At 40.0% G+C, this 20,253-nt stretch overlaps 1 protein-coding gene across 3 annotated transcripts in view; it reads right to left on the reverse strand.

Moving 5' to 3' along the window:
- OGFOD3 (2-oxoglutarate and iron dependent oxygenase domain containing 3) overlaps window positions 1-20,253 on the reverse strand; it is a 44,691-nt gene that overhangs the window by 7,843 nt on the left and 16,595 nt on the right. For all 3 annotated transcript variants that reach the window (XM_055795681.1, XM_055795683.1, XM_055795682.1), the window contains 2 exons: window positions 12,754-12,907; window positions 5,786-5,909 (listed from right to left, as the gene is read on the reverse strand). In XM_055795681.1, coding sequence (XP_055651656.1) covers window positions 5,786-5,909; window positions 12,754-12,907 — 278 coding nt within the window. The remainder of the gene's footprint in view (window positions 1-5,785; window positions 5,910-12,753; window positions 12,908-20,253) is intronic.

Consider the following 20,253-nt stretch of genomic DNA (forward strand, 5'->3'; position numbering starts at 1 on the left):
TCTCACCAAGGCCTTTTGGCTCCATTTCTTCTCCCTACAGCCAAGAGACGGACAGGGATATGTGTTCCACTTTCCAGTTCTCCCCTTCAGCGCTCAACCTCCCCAGCCAACACTGCCAAGTCTGCTCTGTTCTCCCACACTGGAGCACCCTGGGCAGCTTAGAGCATTTCTAAGTTGGACTCCTACAAAAAGTTCTCACCAAGAGAAGCCTCTAAGAACAAAATGTTGCCATTTCAATCACATGAAACACCTACAGATCATCTGGTTTACTCTTCTTGACCTTGCTGAACGTAACATGTTCAGTAGAGCTGTGGTCAAATCACACGGATGCACGAGTTCCAAGTTTTGGACTGCTGACAGAGAAGGAATTCACCTTTGCATTTACTAAATCACTGAAGCATAAACACAAGGGTAACTTCTGCTGTTCATTTCTTGTGTTGAAAAAACGTTTTTTCAACACAACTAATTCATGATGCCACCTATGGTGTGCAACATTAACACTCACCAAGCTTAGGAACCAAAAAATGAAACATCATTACTGATCTATACAGTGTAACACAGCTGAGCCTGCGGTGAATTTGATATTTTGTTTTACTTTATCTGTTACATTACCCAAATTTCATCAAGTAACTGCCTGAAGCTCATTTTTCTGGGGTCCTCCTTTATGCCTTCAGCTTCGCTACAGATTTGTCTAGCAGTACCTCATCAAATTAATGAAACACTGGCCTGTATATGCATTACATAAAGCAAAGTCCCGTGCAGCAAGCAATGAAAGGCACATTAAGGTGCACACTGCCTGTGTTCATTTAAAACTACGTATTTTATACCATGGAAAAAAGCCTTAGAGTCCAATTCTCAATACTGACAGTGCTTTGCAACGCTCTGTGGTAACACAAGGCATCTGTTTAGGTCCCCGTATCCCCCAGACACTCCTCAATCCTTTCAATGGCCCAGCTCGGGTAAAATTACCATTACTACCCTCAGCAACAGATGCCCTCAGCCAGACAGTGCAGTTTATATAAGCACTATGTTAAATGCAGGTCTGACCTGCACCCCCCAACTACCTATTGCTTTATGGGCCCAATTAAAGTATTATTTCATTTAATGCCACCGTAAACCTATCATCAGGCACCACTGGAATACAAAACCAGAGCCTGGAAAACAGCCTTCCATGGAAAACAAAACAGAAAGCAGAAGAAAAATATTCAGAGTTCTACAAAGAAATGAGGAGCTATTGAGCTGTTTTCTACATATTTTTGTCACAATTGCAACACATCCTCCTCTTCCTACCATTTCTCTGCAATCATCTTCCCAGTCCCAGGTGCAATTTATGGTTAGTATTGCAAATCATTAAGAATTGCTGTCCTACAACCCGGGAACTTTGCATAGGTCCTTATTGCTGCAGCTGTTAACGCCAGCTCCATTTATTTTTCTGGGACTGCAGCTACTTCGCTGGATTTTTTAAATTAATTCTCAACTTCCAGTTGTTACTGATTTAACATCATGGTGTGCTCCAGTTTTACTGACTGGAGCAAAACTAAAGGTAGGAATGCCAGAAGATTATAGCAATCTAGACTGAATCGCATGATGTGGATTGAATGTAGAGAAAGATCCAGCTACGTGTGCTCAGTGGGGAGGGGGGGACGACAGCATCTGCTATTCTGTAGTAAAAGACAGATTACTAAATACATGCTTTAAACCCAGTTTTCACAACTTGTGTTAATGTTGTTGTGGGGGTTCTGAATCTGGAAATCTTACTTTTTGTGTCATTGCACTTTCTGTCACCATGCTGCAACCCCTCAGCCTTTAATAGTGAACTCTATTATTTTTTAAAAATAACACAATAAAATAAATATGACAAATTCCCACCACTTAACAAAGTACTGTACTTAGTCTCATGATTACAGGATCCCAGAGTCATGTGATGTCTAACCACTGCAGTAAAGGTACACTTACCCCAGTAAATGTACACACAGACCCCTGAAGCCCATTTCTGCACTGAGAAAGCTACATATGCATTCTTAAATGTATGTTTTTCCTCACCTCAGCAGAAAAACTAATGGCTCAGGCTTTTAAAGTGGAAAAAAAAAGTGTATGCTCAATGAAGAATAATCCAACTTCACAAGTTCCCAGATAGCTCATACCTTCATCTCAAATATTTTTTACACTTTCAGAAACACACGCTTCTGACAGCTATGAAAATATGCAAAGTTTGATATTCAAGGAAGAGTCACATTTCGCTCTCCAATGCACAGAATTCATTTCGCACCGTAGATTATTTTCTTCCACAAACACACAGAAATAGTGATTCTGACCTTTCCTCCTACCCTAATATAATAAACAACCTTACAAAGAACAAACTCTCTTATAAGCTGAAAGTAAGTGCTGCAAAGCTGACCTCGGAACCAAGATATGTACATGCAAATAAGGAACACACAACTCAAGCGGTACTAAGATTTCATTCCAACTGCAGGGTTTCAACTATACTTTATCATAAAGTGAAGTCTGATCTGTCTAATGTTGCCAGTCCCCAAATTCACACAAGACTCTCCAAAATTATAAAATTTTAAATACAGTATACACTGACAAATTCAGTAGCAGCAGAAAGTATACCAGTTTTATCACTGAAAAAGGAATGCCTTGATGTCTGCCATTTATTCTTAATTCTTCTGTACCTAATGAAGATTACTAAAACAGGCCTCAGGCCAGGGAAGGAAAGTTAATGTTGAAAGGGCCACGGGTTTTGCTCTGCAGGACCTCATTCTAAACACTGCACAGAGCCACCCCTGGTGCAAAGGATGGAAAAAAATGCCAATATATCAATTCTGGAAATAGAATTTGCACAGGCATTTAAAAGCAACAGATACTACTTTAGAACTGTTTCTTTGTCCAAAAAAATGTTTTCTTTTCAAAGTAGTATTTCACTTGGCACTAAGAATTTTCTTACTCTTGGTACAGCGAGTTTCTTGCAGCAGACAGAGGTCCTGACGTAAGTCAAAAGACACATAGATACTTCTGAAGCCCATCAGGGCACAAGAAAGGTGTGTTCCTTAATGCCACGCATTTGGTTATGAATTAGCCAGAGGTCTGTACACATGAATAGGCATCACTGTGGTGACTGTTCACATCTGTTACAAAGAAAAAATCTGAAGAGCCTCTAGGTTAATAAATTATAACTCCTTCTTAAAGCTAGAGGTGTTTGTTAATAATTGAACTAGGCAGTGTTATAGACCATGCTACAAGTTATATTGAAAGCCTTTCTCTCAAATATGCAAGGCTACTTTTTACACAACCCACAAGTGATACATACTTAGAGAAGTGGTAAGCATATTAAATTAGGTTCCACTTCGAAACAGTTCCTGCTGTCCCTAACTATCCAGCTGAGACCGACCTATAAACAGTAATTGCTGCAAAAACATTTGAAACAGCAGTGGGACTTGCCCAGACAGCACCCCCAAACACAGGAAATCCCACAATGTTTTATTTTTCATTGTCTTTTTTTGTATTTCAAATTATTGTTTTTCTCCTCTGCTGCATCAGCAACAATGCCTTTCTGTTCCCTACTGTAAAGCCTGACACTTTAACAAATTACTGCTCACAGAAAAAGGGATGTGTTCATTTTGGCACACAGCACCAGGCTCCCAAAATGCAGACTAACTTGGAGATGACAAGAAGTGCCAGTTTTTAGAACCGATATGGCATTAGCAGTACGGAGAAGGTAAGGCAGCTGTCAAGCACTAAAACAGAACCCACGATTACCACAGTCATCTCTAACAAAGCCCGAATCTCCTAAATAAGAAAGAAATAAAAGCTGATCAACATGGAGTTTTGAAAGTTGGGTTCGAGTGACAAGAGAAGCACAAAGGATCAAAAGAATCATAAAACAAGAAACCACAAAGAGGGAAGGAGAGAAAAAAACCCACCGCAAAGGAACATTCTGAACATGAAAAATACATCAATTTGTACCAGCAACAGAAAACACCCTGGGGTCATTCCCTCATTCCATCCTCTCACAAGCCACATTCTATCAGCAAGAGGAAAAGCTAAGTGTATCGCCTTCACATCGCGCTTCACCGCTCCAGCTCTTCTCCTTCGCTCCCAGGTGCTGGTCGCTATCGGGATTGCGCCACAGGCAGCGACGCAACCACGGGGCCCTGCCAACTGCGTTTAGACAGAGAAATATCAGAAAAGTGTAACCAGCATTAAACTTAATTCTCTGTGGTGTACGTGCAGCACATTTGATCTTTCAGAAAAGGCCACTCCCTAACAAGTTTTGCGTTGTTTTAAAAAGGTGGGTTTAACCAGTTCTGGGGCATGCACACCGTCAATACAACCACCTGTGGAAAGGGAATGGCCAAAACCAGGTGCTGTTAAAAATCTTTCTGTATTTTATGTGCCCCCACTTCCTCCCCCAAGACAACACAAAAGCAAACACCTTGCAGCAGCAGAGCCTGAAAATGAGCCAGCTAGAGCTGAATGGAAGCAATTTCACAGTGGCAGACTTTCTGAAATTAAGTCAGAGGCACACTGCATACAGCAACTGGACTGAGTGCCCCTGTACCGTGCAAGGAGACAGCTGTCCTCCCAGCTCCCCAGAATTCAGCTATGATTTCTACAACTATAAAAACACATTACACTTAGAATTGCATCTGGAAATGAAATAGTTTAACGTGTTCCCTTTCAAAATACTGGTGGCAGCATTTTGCAAAGGATACTTCCAGTTTAGCGTTTATTTCCAACCACAAAAGCCAAAATAATCAAACATACAATTCTTGATACCAAACCCAGAATACAGATATCTCAGAGTTTATCTAAGCCAGCATTACCGCTGGCGAGTAGATTGCTATGATCCATAATTCAAAAAACCCCACACCCATCCGCATTTGCAGGCAACAATCGTCAGAAGTCAGTCCTGCTTGGGGTAATGCCTGTCAGCAGACAATTACTGAGGCTGTGTTTAAATGAGCAAGTTTGTCTTTTCTCTCTTGAAGAAAAAAAATACAAAAGATAGAACATGGTAGGAATATAAAGTTGTCCTTGATTTTTTATCTCTGTAAAAGTGTGCCTAGTCTTGCACTACAAAAGCCTAGGCTGCTGTAAGCTCAGCACTCACCTGCCAGACAGATGAGATGACAGTAAGCTCTACGCGTACTGTCCCAAAGGAATTCCAGCCTCAAAGGATCCACTTACTAGAAAAATCTTAAACCAGCCTTAGGGGAAAAGCTTTTTTTTTTTTTTTTTTTTTTTTTTTAAACGATATAACTGACAGCCATCAGAATGCTCATCCCCGTCAGATCTACTGAAAGCAGGTATGGATGTATAAGCAAGTTACTGTGGTCCATCATATTACTGGAGGTTAGCAGGGCTGTGATAATCAATCATCTTCACACTCAGCCCACAGCAGTCACAAAGTATTAAGCCCCACCTTGAACAGCAAAGGAACTTCAGGCCAGACAGTCTGAAATAAATTATTTTGGATATGCTGTAGTCACACAGCTGTCTTTGCTCTGGACACATAGTGGCCTGCTAAGCTATTGAAACTGGACTGAGGTTCTAAGCTTCAAATGAAGTGACTTTGTGTGGCTTAACTCCAGATATTTCAAACTGTAGCCACATCTTAAACTTTTTTAATCTTTACTTTCTATGTCATCAATCTGGAGACAAAATGGTCCATTTTTCCACAGTTATTGCTGACACAAAACAAAGTCCCACTACATCCACCAGCCCACCCAGTTAATAAATGCCATAATCTGGCGTGCCCCAGTGCAAGCAAACCGAGACCTACCTGCTCGAGGCTCTACTGTCTTGTTGGAGCCGGCATCCATAAAGACAAACCGTCCACCACCAAAGTCTTCAGTGTAGTCCGAAAGATACAGCAGTGAAGTATAGTCAAAAGAGCCGTAAGTTACCTAGGAGTAAGACAACATTATCAAAAATTACCAAATTCTACTCTCATCTCTGCAGAGCAGAAATAATTAAGCAGATGGATCTGATGGGGTTTTCCCATTTTCCTGTTTTCATGTATTTAATAAAGGGGTCTCTGAAAGCCGAGATCATTCTTTTCCAGAAGTGATACATGTTTATTAGTCTATTACGTTTACACACAAGACTAGCATGTTATGTTTACTATTAGTTACAGTTTCCATAATTAAAGAAGTGTGCCTATTGATTTCTATCATCCTAAGTCTACTAAACAGCTAGCAAAACTCCAACATATTACACCTCTGTATTAAAATACAGAAGGGCTCAGATCTATTTATACTATTTCAAGATAAAATTTCACCATAAGGTTAATGAGACCCAAGAACAGCCTTTGACTAATTAATTCCACCCATCATCTAACCACAGGTACAGGCTTCTGGAAACATCATCTTTACTCTTTCACCAGCTACCATGCTGGAGCTTCATTGTAACAGTGAATCAGACCTTCCAAGTAAGCACACATTTGCTGGAGGACCTTCCTACTCTTTTCCTTTCGGGTTTTGTTTAAAAACCTTCAAACATGACTTTCAAAGTCCCTGCTGCTTCTCATTCTACAGACCAAACACCCCATTTTTAAGTATAACAAGGTGATTTCCCTTCCTTTTAAAGTATTCTTTTTGCTTGATATGTATGTTGAGGATGGAGAAAAATACTATATATTAATGCTTGGAGGATGCTATCTAAATATTTAACACCAAGTTTAGCCAATGCTGAAAATATTTCCTTTTTATACTTACACGTCACCAACAATTAAAAATATACTTCAAATCAGTGGCTGTATTCTCCAGTTTCTTTACAGTACACAACTACTCAATCTCTGCATTACACTGACAGTGAAATGTGCAGCACAGTAGTATTATTTCAACATACAACATTTGCAGAGTGTTTTGACTGACCTGGTGACTGTTATGAGGCAGGTGCTACTTCCAAACTTAGAAGTTCTCTAAATATTTTCAATTTTGTTTTAAGTTACATTCATTAGAGCCAGTTAAATTTTGGCTCCACAGCAGTACACGTTATTCTGTAAGGGCAATGACTAAAGAGAACATAACAGCAGATGGCATAGGAAGATATTTTCTTTCTTACTCATTCTATTATTTTGACCATCAGGGCTTAAAGGAAAAAAGCCAAATCCAGTGATATGCTGCACTACACAGTCCAAATCACAAGAATGCTAGAAATGTTTTGGTGATCCCCTTTTCCCTATATTTACCCAAACCTTAGAAGCAATAGGAGACAATGAATGGGAATGAGCACATGCTACTGCAGCACCTCAAAACAGCTATTTTACAGCCTTCCTCATGCAATTAGCTTTGCAAAGCTACTTTCACCTCCATTGATTTGCTGATAAAACTTCCAGTCAGCTTAAGGAAGCCCTCCAGCCAGTGAAGACATCAGCATAGTGAAGAAGTTTATTGAACTCCTGCATGCAAGTCTAATGCAATTAAAACTGTTTTTTATGAACTCTTCAGTGGTGCACCAATCTTTGCTCTATCACTGCACTCTCCATCCTCTCCAAGGCGGCTTTACCAATTCTGAACTTTCAAGAGCTCATTACAAACCTTTTTAGCCTAAGCAAACATCTGATTTCTACAGATGACTAATCTGGGGAACCAAGTTGCAATGGAAAATGGCTTTTCTACTCCTGTTCATTACTAACTCTCAGAAAGCAGCCAGGCCTGGAAAGAAGGCACTAAATTACACTCAGTTATTTCAAATGCTAGAAGTCTCCCATGTATATCAAATACATTTATCACCCTGGTAAAGATTTCCAATACCAGAAAGGTTAAAAAACAAAAGCAGGCATTTCCATTCAGTCTGATACTTCATACAGTTGGTGTGCTCTTTTTGAGCACCCCTTCCCCAAATATGTCAAACATAGCTAATATTTAGTGGTAGATGCTCATAATGGTATGATACAGTACTTTAAAAAGGCTATTATTATAACTGTCAAAATTAGCCAGCCACGTTTTGCAGTGTGGCATCCTTGGGTTTTTGAGTGACACATGTTTATATGCAACTAAACAGTTGTAGGAATATTCAATAGGCCTGTAGTCACTAAGATATGTAGGACAGCATCCCCTGCTTTCCATTGCAGAATAAAATACACACACTTTCCAATCAGCACAAGTCCACATGGTACCCTGCAGAAATAAGGGTCAAAACTGCTCTTTTCCTGTAAGACTCTACCTATCCCTTTGTGCAGATAATCACAAAAATAGCCTTGATAGCTAATTCAAATGTTCTGTATATTGGTAGTATCGATTTAGTAGACAGTGTAAGGCACCAAATAGCATGTCTCTGAATTACAAGGGGCTGTAGGTAAGCTGAGGCAACAGGTTTGAGTAGACACAAGAACAAACTTCCTCAGATTTCAAAGACGACGCTGTCCTAAGGCAAAAGGAAGATCTTTTGCTGTATTTCATTAGATGCCTAACAACATGAGGGAAAGGAAGAGAAGAGTGAGGAGTCTGCTACAACAGATAGCGGCTGCTATCAGTGATGTCTCAACAGCCTGAGGCAAGAGGCTGCTAGAAGGGTTAGGGAGATGGAGAGCATATCACAGGTAAGGAGACTTGAAGGTTTGGCTTGGTCAGCTTGGAGAAAGGCAGGCTGAAAAGGGATACGATTGCTACATATAAATATATGGGGACAGGAGGAGGTAGAACTGGGAGAAGGGTGGGAAAAATAGCTATAAACTGATCATGAACAAGTTTAGGCTAAAAAAAAGAAAAGCTGTACTTAAGTCTCAGAATAGTTCCAATAGAAGAAATTCCAGGAAAACAAACCAAAACTGATCTTACGGCAGAGCTTGACAATTCTGTGAAGGATGACAGGATCCCTGCAGAAATCTTCAAGTCCCATATCGCTTCTATTAGACAACGTTATAGACTATACTGTCAGGAATTGAGTGTGCAACAGCAATTCCATTATAAATCAAGACATTTGACATTTGAAAGGCTGAGTTCCAAATAAATTCCATCCAAGATGAAACTCCGTATCTTAAGCCAACACTTTTTGATTGTAGATGCTTATAAACTTGACAAGATTAAATGAGTCATTTAAGCAATTTCAGGGTTTCCATTCCTATGCAACTAAAACCCAAATAAATTTTAGGGAAAAAAAACAAAGCCTCATACAGACACAGTAGATCTATGCTGCTCCATTATGCAGTTAAAATCTTCCAAACCAAGAATATTCAGACTAAATAACATCACAACACTCAGTAATATAGGGGAAAAAGGCAAGACAGGTATTTGTGTGCTCCAAGAAGCCTGTATCTTTGAACCAACAGTGTCAAACAAACAAAAAATGCATCAGATTAATTTTTCAAAGGCTTAGTTTTACCTTTCTTTTGGAAGGGGACAGTGACAAAAATATCCTTAAGCCTTCTAGGAGCAACCTTCACTGTTTAATTATTATGCAAAATTACATACAAAGGGGAAAGTGTAAATAATGATACAACAAAAAAGCATCCAACAAACTGGCAAAATATTTAATAGGCTGAGTTTTATTGATCTTTCCTCAACTCCCTAGCATTCACACTTGTTCTGGACACCACATAAGCATACTTCTGCTCTTATCTTGGAAGTATTTCCTACCTCAGATCAACAGCAATGCATTTTTTTTCCCTTGCTTTCAACTGCAGTCTGGAAGTCGTAAGTGAAACTTGGTTTGTTGAAGGAATTAAAATACAAGACAGGCTGACTACACTGAAGACAACCTGTAAAGCTAGACAACTTGTCTATCCTATTTAGCCACCTCTGAAATATGTTCCGACCTACTGATCGTCCCTTTGAATTCAGTCTCCTGCTCAGCCTGATCAACTGCAAGTACTTATTTTTTACCTCCTTCTAAACACATAACCAATATACAGATATACATAATATATACCTATAGTAGGCTAAAATTACATGCAGGCATGTATTCTACACATACTGTAACATTTTCTATAAGCCATGATCTGGCAAAACACGTACATGAATGCTACATCCACAAATAGTTCTGTTCCAATTGCACTTAAGGGGAAAATAATACCAGACCTTTTGACAAACAAACAGAAGTCAGAGGCTTGTTTATGCAGCAAGGGAAGGATTCAAATTAAGCCTTTCACGCTAATTCCCGTGAATGGAGTACCAGAAGAGAAGGCAGCCAGTGTCTAGTAGCAATGATACATGGTGACGTCATTTGGACTTCCATGAGGGACACGAAGTGAACAGGATCAGGGATGTATCTCTATCGGACCCTATTTAAGGCATCATTAGCCTGGTTCAAACTCTGAATTTTCAAGCAGGCAATGCAAACATTTAAACTGTAGAACTAACTGTATTATCTGGCAACAGCTGAAGTCCTTTATCCTAGAGAAGGGATGAACCACTACGCTGGGACAGTTTCCACAAGAATGATCTGTGCCCGTAGTGGCTTTTCCATCCCTCTTCAACACCCTCTGCACTGGCAAACACATTTGCTCCATGTGAACAGCGAGTGAGACATGGACCCCCAAGCCATGAGCTCCAGAAGCACTGAGAAGTTTGCTCTAAGGTTTCCATTCCACAGCACTGGCAAGTGCCTGGCTGGGGGCCAGGGAGATTCTGTTCCCTTGTGCTCTCCCAAAAAAAGAAACAGAACTGATCCACGCCAGGCTGGCTACTGGGGCAGGGGAGGCAAATTCTAAGTGATGATGAACAAGGTGTTTGCCAACTACCCCAGCTGGGATTATTCTCTCCTCTGCTGTAAATCAGACTACCCAGTTAATTATTCATTATAGGAACCATTAAGATTTAGGTTATGCATAGCAAGTTTAAGCAGCCACATTTTATGTTTGTTTTGTTTTTTGAAGCTGGGGATGGATGGGTTAGAAAAAGCCAAGGCCAATCAGTTGATGTATCTGCTCTCTGAACAGGCAGCCTGTGAGATAAACAAGATTTGGACAAAACAGATGGATAAAACCAGCAAAATGTCTAGCCTGCTGTCCGTCATGTACAGGCATTGTCAAGATGCCACAGAAGAGAAGCAGCTTCCACAAAGGAAACAAATGCTCTTCATGGAAACAGATTTAATTCTAAATTACAAAATAATTTGTGTAGTATAGGAGAGATTTAGGTAGCAACACTTAATTGTGAGGTTATCCAATGACCTTATTCGTTTACTAATGCAAAACACATGCAGAAAAGAATAAAGAGAATATTGGCTATCCTAATGCTTGTGCAGACACAAATCTCATTATAGAAATAAATCAGTCTGAAATTCTAATACGCCTTTTAGGCCTGAAAGAAAAAAAAAGAGTGGAGAAAACAGCCATCAGTTATTGAAATTCACTGCTTTCTTTTCCCTTGTGGCAATTCTCTGAAAGCGTGGAAAAACTATGAAGAACCTATGAATTTACTGCACTTCACACAACCAGAATCACTAGTTTATTCGGTGGCTCTTGGAAATGAGTGCAATGTGATAGAATTCCTGTGAATGCTGTCAGCACAATTTGTTCCCTACGATCAGTTCCCATCAATGACAGCCAAAATCTGGCACCTCAAGATCATCCCTTACCACCTGTGGCCCTAGGTCTACTCCTATTCAATGATTACATTACAGCTTCTTAAACAAGAGGCATCCAAAAGGTGGTCTCAGTTGTATCAGTGATTGCAGATTCCACCACCCCACATTGCCTTCTTTCGAACAGCAGCTGTATCAGGTATCACCACTGTCACCATGTTTTCTAGATATAAGCTGCTTCTGCCTACACAACAAGAAAGGGCACACGAGCTTGCACTGACATTGTGAGCAACAGACGTTATACCTCCCTCAGACTGACTTTTTCCAGGAAAATTTTTCAAGGCAAGGAGCATTTCTCTGTTTTGTTTTTCATCTTCCATGTTTCAGGTCATAGACTTCAAGGTACACGGCCAACATGCAGCCTCTAGCACTGAGGCGTAACTTAGCTTTGATGGGATAAGTTTGATGCGGTTCCATCTTAGGTGATCCCCGACTCCAGAGCAGCAGTCCTTACGACATGACATTTGGGTACCCTGGTGTGGGATTGGTTTTGGTTTTTTGGTGTGGCTTTTTTCTATTTTATTCTTCCATTGTTATTTGGCATTCTGCTATGCTGCACACATGCTGCCTTTGAAGCCAGCTAAATTCAGAAATAAACTCAATCTCAAGCCCAGATCATTTCATGCCATTGAGATATGCAGAGTATTAAGCTAGGAGCCTACAGGTAGAAGGCTGCAGTTAAAAGAAAGTCACAAAAACATTCCATTCCAAAACCAACAAAACTTCAAATTATTGAAAGAGGGTACCATATCCCCACTGAAGAGCACGCAGTAAAACGCCTCAGTCCACAAACAGATGCTATGCATTTATCAAAAGGCTCAGCTCAACTACAAACAGTGACCGATTGATCACTTTGACATAGCTCCTGCTAGAGCTGGCTGAAAGAGTGATACCCTAACTAGAAACACAGGCTTGATCGAACTGAAGCACTTCATAGGTGCAGGTCAATTTAATCAATGTTTCTCACAAAAGAGATTCCTGAGTAGACATTCACACAATTTATTAATCCTAGCAGAACCGAAGTAGAGAAAATAAAATAAAAAGGAATGTAATGGCCTTCTGTTTCTAAAACTCACTTATTCTTCCATTAGGTTCATCCCCGGGAGGATTTTTACAAGCACCAGTTTTCAAACGTTTGACTGATTGTTTAATGCAAAATGACTTCAAAGTGATCTAATAATAACAGGAAACATTTGCATCCTATCTCAGCCTCCTACTTGCCTTGTCAACGTGTGGGTGCCAGTATTCATCGTGTGTTGTTTTGGCTTCTGTGTTGTTTATTCTCGAGAAGAACGTTGGCTTAGTCAGGTACATAGAAGAAGAGCTGATACCAAAATCCTGAGCAATCCTCTGTTGAATTCTCCGCCTCACATCACTGCAAAGAACACAATACAACACGGCATGTTAAGTGACATACTTCTGCTTCTTCAGGACTCTCCTTCATTCACTGTTATTTCTTCTTTAGAGTTAAGCTGCTTCCTCAGCAAATAAACCATGAGGAACATATACCACACTTTCTTATTTTGCCTTAAATGTGAGATCTACTATATCAAAAGAGACACACCCTCAATGTTTTGCATCAGGGTTGGTTGTTTGGTTGTGGTTTTTTTTTTTAATTCTCAGAATATCAAAAAACCCCAACCTGTTTGTCTCCTGTGGCCCAGGTTTCAAAGTTTCTTTGTGTAAGCTGTCTGTTTCCTAAAAAAACTCCCAGGCACATCTCACTGTCTATTAACTACTGAAAAGACTAAAGTCTTTCACATATATATTTTTAATCCAAAGCACATAACTAGAAAATTTTATCTTCATAAACAGTTGTCTCTGAAGAACCTCCAACTATTTTCACACTGATTTTTAAATGAAGCAATGAAGTCCCTGGCACCATGAAACTTGGGGTTCTCTGTCAACATATGTATTGGTATCACAACCGGATTTTCCTTAAACATGAATACAAGATGTCTTTCCCAGCTATTTTCAAAGATTCAACCAAACTGTTTCTACCTTGGCTCTTCCTGTATTTCTTGGGAGACAGGAAGAAAATAATAGGATTTTCATTTTTGTTTTTAAGATTATGACAACAGAAGACTAATAATCACACGTGTTCGGATACAGAACTACTTATACAGCAGCATCCACCTTTCAGGCCAGGTATCGCTGCGCACAGGGCCAGCTCAAACTGCCAGCCTGAGGTCAGGCAACAGCACTTCTGAAGAGAAGAGACTGGTAATTAATGAGGAATACCACTGGCAAACCCCGCCAGTAAACACATACAGCTAGTATTTAACTCTGACGAAATTTACAAACCATCAAAGAATGCAATAACACAATGAGATTAAATGAAAACACTGTTGGTTGTTGGGGTTTTTTACAGTTCATCTATGCTTAAAAACTTTATATTGTTTTCTCCTAATTTTAACAAATTCTTACCTATTATAATTAGTCTTTTCTTCCTAAGTGCTTCAAAAGTAGCACAGAAAGAAGATACTCTTGAGTAAACACACTTCTGAAAATTGCATTAGTGGTTTTGCATCTTTTCTGCGTCAGACATCTCTCCAGTAGTACTGAACTTCAGCGTCATTTTCAAAAAAGTTTTTTCCAGGTATTTCTCTAGGGAACTGAAACAGTGACTAAGAAGTGACAGAACTAAAAGCAGACCTACAGCGTTAGGCTGTGAAAGGGACCTCTTAAAAACTATTTCCACAAGTACTAAAAAAACTCCAAACAACTATTCATTCTGTTCACATCTTGTCCCTCACCAAAAATAAACACACACAGAGTAATTTAATTTTTAACTTGTCTCACTTTACATTTTTAGGGCTCTAAGGTTTAGGAGTCAATTCAAGCCGTTTTACGTGTGGAATATCAAAACCATTACATGAAGTTAGAGCTCAAATTTTCAGGTATTTACATATCTGCACAAACTAAGATTTCAAGTTGAGAGCTACACAACGGCACAGTTTGTAAAACTGACATCAGGAATGGATCTGCAGGTCCTTCCCTTCATGCCTGTGGGAGCCCGATCTTTCTGTTAGTTTTCTTTCCAAGAAGCAGGACTTCAGCAGAGGCTGCCTTCTGTTTCCCAAAAAGCATTAAATGTAATTACTCATTTTACTTCACGAATTGAGGGCAGCTGGCACTCTGAACAACCCAACCCAAGAATTAACAGCCTAACCCCCAAGTACTAAACGAGCACGCTCCCTTGCATCAGCCAGCTGGAACAGATCTACTCTCAAGTAGTCAGGCCACAGTCTTGACATAACTTTAAATCTCCAGCAGCTGTCTCGCGCTCTGAGCAGTACTGCTTCCTCTTCCAGGCTGATTCTTTTCCACTTTTAAAAGCTTTCTATTAAGATTTGCTGTCTACTGTTTATAAGGCCCCATTAAAGCTTCACTCCTATTCGAGACTTATGCGCAATACTGCGTGTTTTGCAAACCAAGCAGGAAACAAAGCTCTACTCAACTCTTCCCGACAGACAATACCAGCAACCAAAAGTCTACCTGCTTTGGACTGGCCAACAGGTTATCAAGAGAAAAGAAAACCAGACTTGACAGTTTAAGTATGTGGCAAAGACAAGCATCTTTTTCAGAAGATAAGGTTGTTTTCCTCTTTATAAATTAAGCAGGCAGGGGAGGCAGTGAATAGGAAGACAGCTGAAGTGACAGGAATAGAAGTGTGACATTTAGGTGCTTCCTGGCCTCATGGAAGCAGCCACCTCCAGCTGACCCGCGTAGCTGGTTTCTGGGTGGGTAAGGACACCGCCGGCCTCTGATTTCTCCTGCGTGCTCTTGGCTTTCGGCATTACTTTCAATCACAGTGCCTTCACCTGCACGAGGCAGCAAGAGGTGCCAGCCCGTGCATTCCTGCCTTTTGCCTCCCTGCGAGCTGTCATCCTACAGATCCCAGTATCCCTCCAAACTCAATCAATCAAGGCAATCTTCGCATATGTAGCGGACTAACAGGAATTTTATGCACATAAATAATTTGCTGTTCAACAAAAACTGTAAACTATCAAAAAGCCCCACTGATATAATGGAATTTGGACTAAGCTTCAAAAAACAGGTGTTTACCCTTTGTACTTAATGGTATACAATTGTATAATGGTATAACAGTATATAATACAGACACACCATGATACCAGGTGTCCAGGGAGCAAGGTTACAGCAACAGCCTTCCTTCAAGAAAGGAGTCAACAGGCAAACGAATACTGACCATTCAAATCAGAGCTCAATGAGCAAGAGGGGTTAACTTGGCTGTAATTAAAAAAAAAAAAAAAAAAAAAAAGCGCAAAAGTAACTTTGCCTTATGAGCAGTCCACAAAGTCATAAAAGACTGAAGTCTCAGGGGGAGAGGACACTTAATCTCCTAGTTTGCCTTCAGTGGTCTCAAACATATTTGTAAGAACTGGGGAACAACCACATTATTTTTTTACGGCCTAATCCAGCACATGCTGAAGTCAGTAGGAAGTTATTTATTAATGTCAATGAACTCCAAATCCAACATGGAAAAACCCAAGCAAAGTTTGGAAACTGGAAACAAGACCCCTTTCCAGCAAGCTCTGCTCACAAGAAAAGCCCTTCGCAGAACAACCCTTCTGAAGAGAAGTGATAGGGACAGAAAGGACATATCCAAGACTGGATTTTTTTTTTTTCTTCCCCAACATACACACGTGACAAAAAATACATGTAATCTACATCACTGTGAATTGGGTATTCCCAAAGTTCAGGCTTGATTTTAGGAGGTACAACAGAAACCTATGTAACCTATGATGGAGCAGAGTGACCGGCCACCTCAGCCTCCCTGTTTCTTCACATCCTGTGAATGCTCTTAAATTTTTAAGTTTGAAATACTATCCTGATACATAGTGTCATCTGATACACGTCCAACAAATGCCCAAGCAGTTTAACACAAACTATTCAACTGGAAAAAATGGGCCTGCAAATACGCAAACCAATTATTGCACTGTAATGCAGCATGGAAAAAAAAACCAATTAAAGAGAATCAACAACAGAAAAAGCCTTAGTCATGAATAAATTAGATTTCTACTGATGTTTGAATGAATAACCCATATGGCAAAGATTTGCTAGAACCAAGCTCCAAAGAACAATACATTTGAGCACAGAGATGTTTTTTCCTCCTTGAATATGTACCATACTGCTCAAAACCTACAGAAAGTCCATGAAATTCCCTATTGAGCCAGCACATTGACATCATTTCTACACATAGTGTTTCATACCTACTTTCTAATAATGCGGCATCAGTCAAATAAAATACATAGGCACTATAACCTAGAGAAGAAAATGGAAAATATGCAAGGGAAGACTTTCTCAACGCATGTGAATAACAACCAGGACTTCTCACTTTGTCATATGAAAGTGGCTGCAGTTCAAAGTCTAAGCAAGCCACATAAAATCTAAAAGAACTTAATGTTTACTGTAGGGGGTGATGGGGAATTATGGTGTAGAACACTGACCTTACTCACAAACACTGCATTGCACTATTGTAACTAATGACAAGGAGATCTTAGCTTGTAGCTCATGTAAACGTGTAAAAAGCATCCATTTACAAGTTTGGTGCCAAAGGCAAAGACATGTGCTGTGCGCTGCAGGAGGTGCATTTTGCAGGCGCTCCGCAATAATCTCTGCTGCCCTTTGTTCCACATAGTCACATTTACTCCACCACAGGAGTCATCCACAGGTTGACAAACTTGTCAGTGCAAACATGAACTCTGCTTCAAACTCCACGAAGTATCTTTTGTCCCTCTCTGCAACAGCAAATTAAATGCTATACGTGGGAATCGAACGTTTACCTGGCAGTCGGAGCAAAGGTATGACTTCCTTCAGAGATCAAAGTGTTCCCTAGGGTCCTGTAAAGCGTGTATCTGAACACACGCATCTGTATACTGCAGCTCATTCTGTGCCCAATGTATGCCAAATACAGCAAGTAGCTGTTTTCAAAGCTAGTATAAGGTCACTTTTTGGCCTATAAAAACTCTTTTGTACAGCCTGCTTTCCACTGACTGGGCCATTTCAACATTTATCAATATCATGAGTTCAAGTTTTCCTTTCCATCCCTTCCCTGCTATTCCAGATGCAGCTTATATAGCCTATTGGTAAAATACTTAAGGACAAACACATCGTACTTGGTGTGTAAATCATGCGACAAGATAAGCCAAACTTCAGCTCAGAAAGTGCCATCGAGGAAGGAAGGAATGAGCCCAGAAACTCTAACTGCACCAGATCCAACGTAGCAAGAGCCGTATCACTCCCTCAGCCGCTTCTCATGTGCGCCCAGCAGCAGCAGGGGCCTCAGGCAGGAGCCTCCCCTCCCTTCCTGATCCTGGCCCACTCATTCTTCATACTTTTTCCTCCATGTCCCTATAGATCAAGAACTGTTGGGAAAGCTCTGGTGTACTATAGCTACAAAGAAAATATTGCTTTATGCTGGAGAATGTAAGCATTCATTTTCCTAACCACAGCAACTATTCTCTCATTCAGACTGCTCAGGGTATGCCCTGGCTCTGGGCGGATGCACTACACAGAGCTCTGCTATGGCAGTAAATACACGAGTACACACCCAGCCACCAATATAAATAACAAATCAATCCCTCACAGAATTTGTCATCGGTCCTCGTACATTCACACTGAATCACTGGATAATACCAAAATGCACAAGCCAGACTTCAGGGATTTCTGTTCTGCCTTTCCCTGAAAGCACAGCCCTTCTACAGAAGCTGTTACTGAAATCTATTTTGCAGTGGGGTGATGAGAAAGAAAAAAAAAAAAAAAAAAAAAAAAAAAGCCAACAGCCAGAAGTCTAAGGAACATATAGCTTAAGAGAAAGGACGTTCATCACTAGATTGCAAAGTTACCAACTTAATGTATCAGCAGCAGCATAAAGGACTGAGTAGAAGAACTTTTCTGTGGCATTTTTAGTTTCTGTAAGATACAAGGTCTGCCAGACTAGCAAAAAAATGCACTGTTAGGCGTTGCTGCAAAGTGCGATTCAAGCACGGTGACAGGAACACTCAAAGCTTTGCAAAACTACTCAGCTTCCCCAGCCCACTTGTCAGCATCCCCACACTGCTCCCAGGGAAAAGCACTGAAGGCAGCAGAAGCAGGCAAAGCAATGCTCTTGCACAGCCAGAAAGTTTTAACAGAAATCACACGTGCAGAACAAATAAAAGGAAGAAACGACATTATCAGCTCTTCCTCTACTCTATGTCTCTACCTTATTTAAGTCAAAGGTTTTTGGAATCAATCTTTGCTAGTGCCATTTTCTGCTGAAGTTGTAATCCTTAAACCAAGCGTCCAGATTTAAAGGTCTCTTCTGGATAGAGACGCATCTATTACGTGAAGCAAGAGGAACCGCTGTACAGATGGTGGTTAAAGGATCAGCTTAGAAACCATAACCAATTCCAAAGGAACATGATTTTGACAGTTTAGAAACCAGCCTCCTGGCTCACAAAGCCTATCAGATTTGTTATTGTTGCAATTAGCAACACTTATACACTCTTGAGAGAAATAACTAAATGTAATTAATGTCTTTTTAAACTGACCTTGGTAGGTAAGTTAAGGTAATGAAGATAAATGCTCCCAAAAATAGCATAAAATCATTCATTAAGGACATAAGGTACTACAGTCCATGTTAAAGCACTGCCATTAATATGAAAAGAAGCATTTAGCAATATATTTTTTATTAAATTTGTATCCAGCTAGACCGAAACACCCCCTATATTGGCATGAAATACCAATGGAATATTGATACTCCCTAGAAGCTGCCTCATCTCACAGTATAAGGATCAGAAATTCATGAAAACAGTTGAAAAAGTGAATGTTTCTGTTCATGTGAAACGAATATTCCTTAGTAAGACACTCCCTCCATACACTCATGTTTTTTCTCCAGATTCTTTAATCTAGAGAATGGAGGGCAAAACAAAGACTATTTTCAAAATATTCTCCACTATCTTGGTGAGGCAGAAACTATACCCTTTCTTTATACAGACAAAATTCAACAACAATCAAGGCAGCATCTCATTTTTGTGATTTTCAGGGCAGAAGTAAACACATTTTAAAGAATTTCATTTACAAAGACAAGATTATCTAAAAAATAGTTGTTGATCCAAAATAAGCTTAAATAGTTAATATTTTAAGACAAATAAGAGTTACTAAACTAATAAACCTATTTAGCTACTTAATACTACTTCCACCAGTAGAGGGAGGTCATATTCTTTCACAAAGGCAAGGAAAAAACCCAAGTTAAAATGTTCAAGCCAGGTACATTTTAAATTAGGAGAAAGCAACCGAAACACGTAACTAAGGATTTATTTTATCTAGTCAAAGAATGTTTGTTGCTGAACTTTGGCCCCACACCTTCAGACACACGGAACCGTTACGTTTGTTGTGTTCGTGAAATATATGAGCAGGTCTACAGGAAAGATAAAAGCATCAGATGGTAAAGCTATGACACTACAGCGTCATCTCATACTCTGACTTCTTAGGCGGAAAGTATGCTCTGCTTCTCCAGCCAAAACATGAGCAATGTGAAGTCCTTCCACTTCCTGCTTTACCGTTTTTACCGTTTTGCTACTCCTCACCCAAAGAACCCAAGTCCCTAATGTAACAATAGCACAGGAGTGTGTTAGATGACGAAGACAACATCTCTTGGACAGCCCACGTGAAATAGCAGTTAATGCTGAAGGATTTTACAACCCAGCTGTAACG

The sequence above is a fragment of the Falco peregrinus genome, chromosome 2 (genome assembly GCF_023634155.1).
Source record: "Falco peregrinus isolate bFalPer1 chromosome 2, bFalPer1.pri, whole genome shotgun sequence".
Taxonomy (NCBI): Eukaryota; Metazoa; Chordata; class Aves; order Falconiformes; family Falconidae; genus Falco; species Falco peregrinus.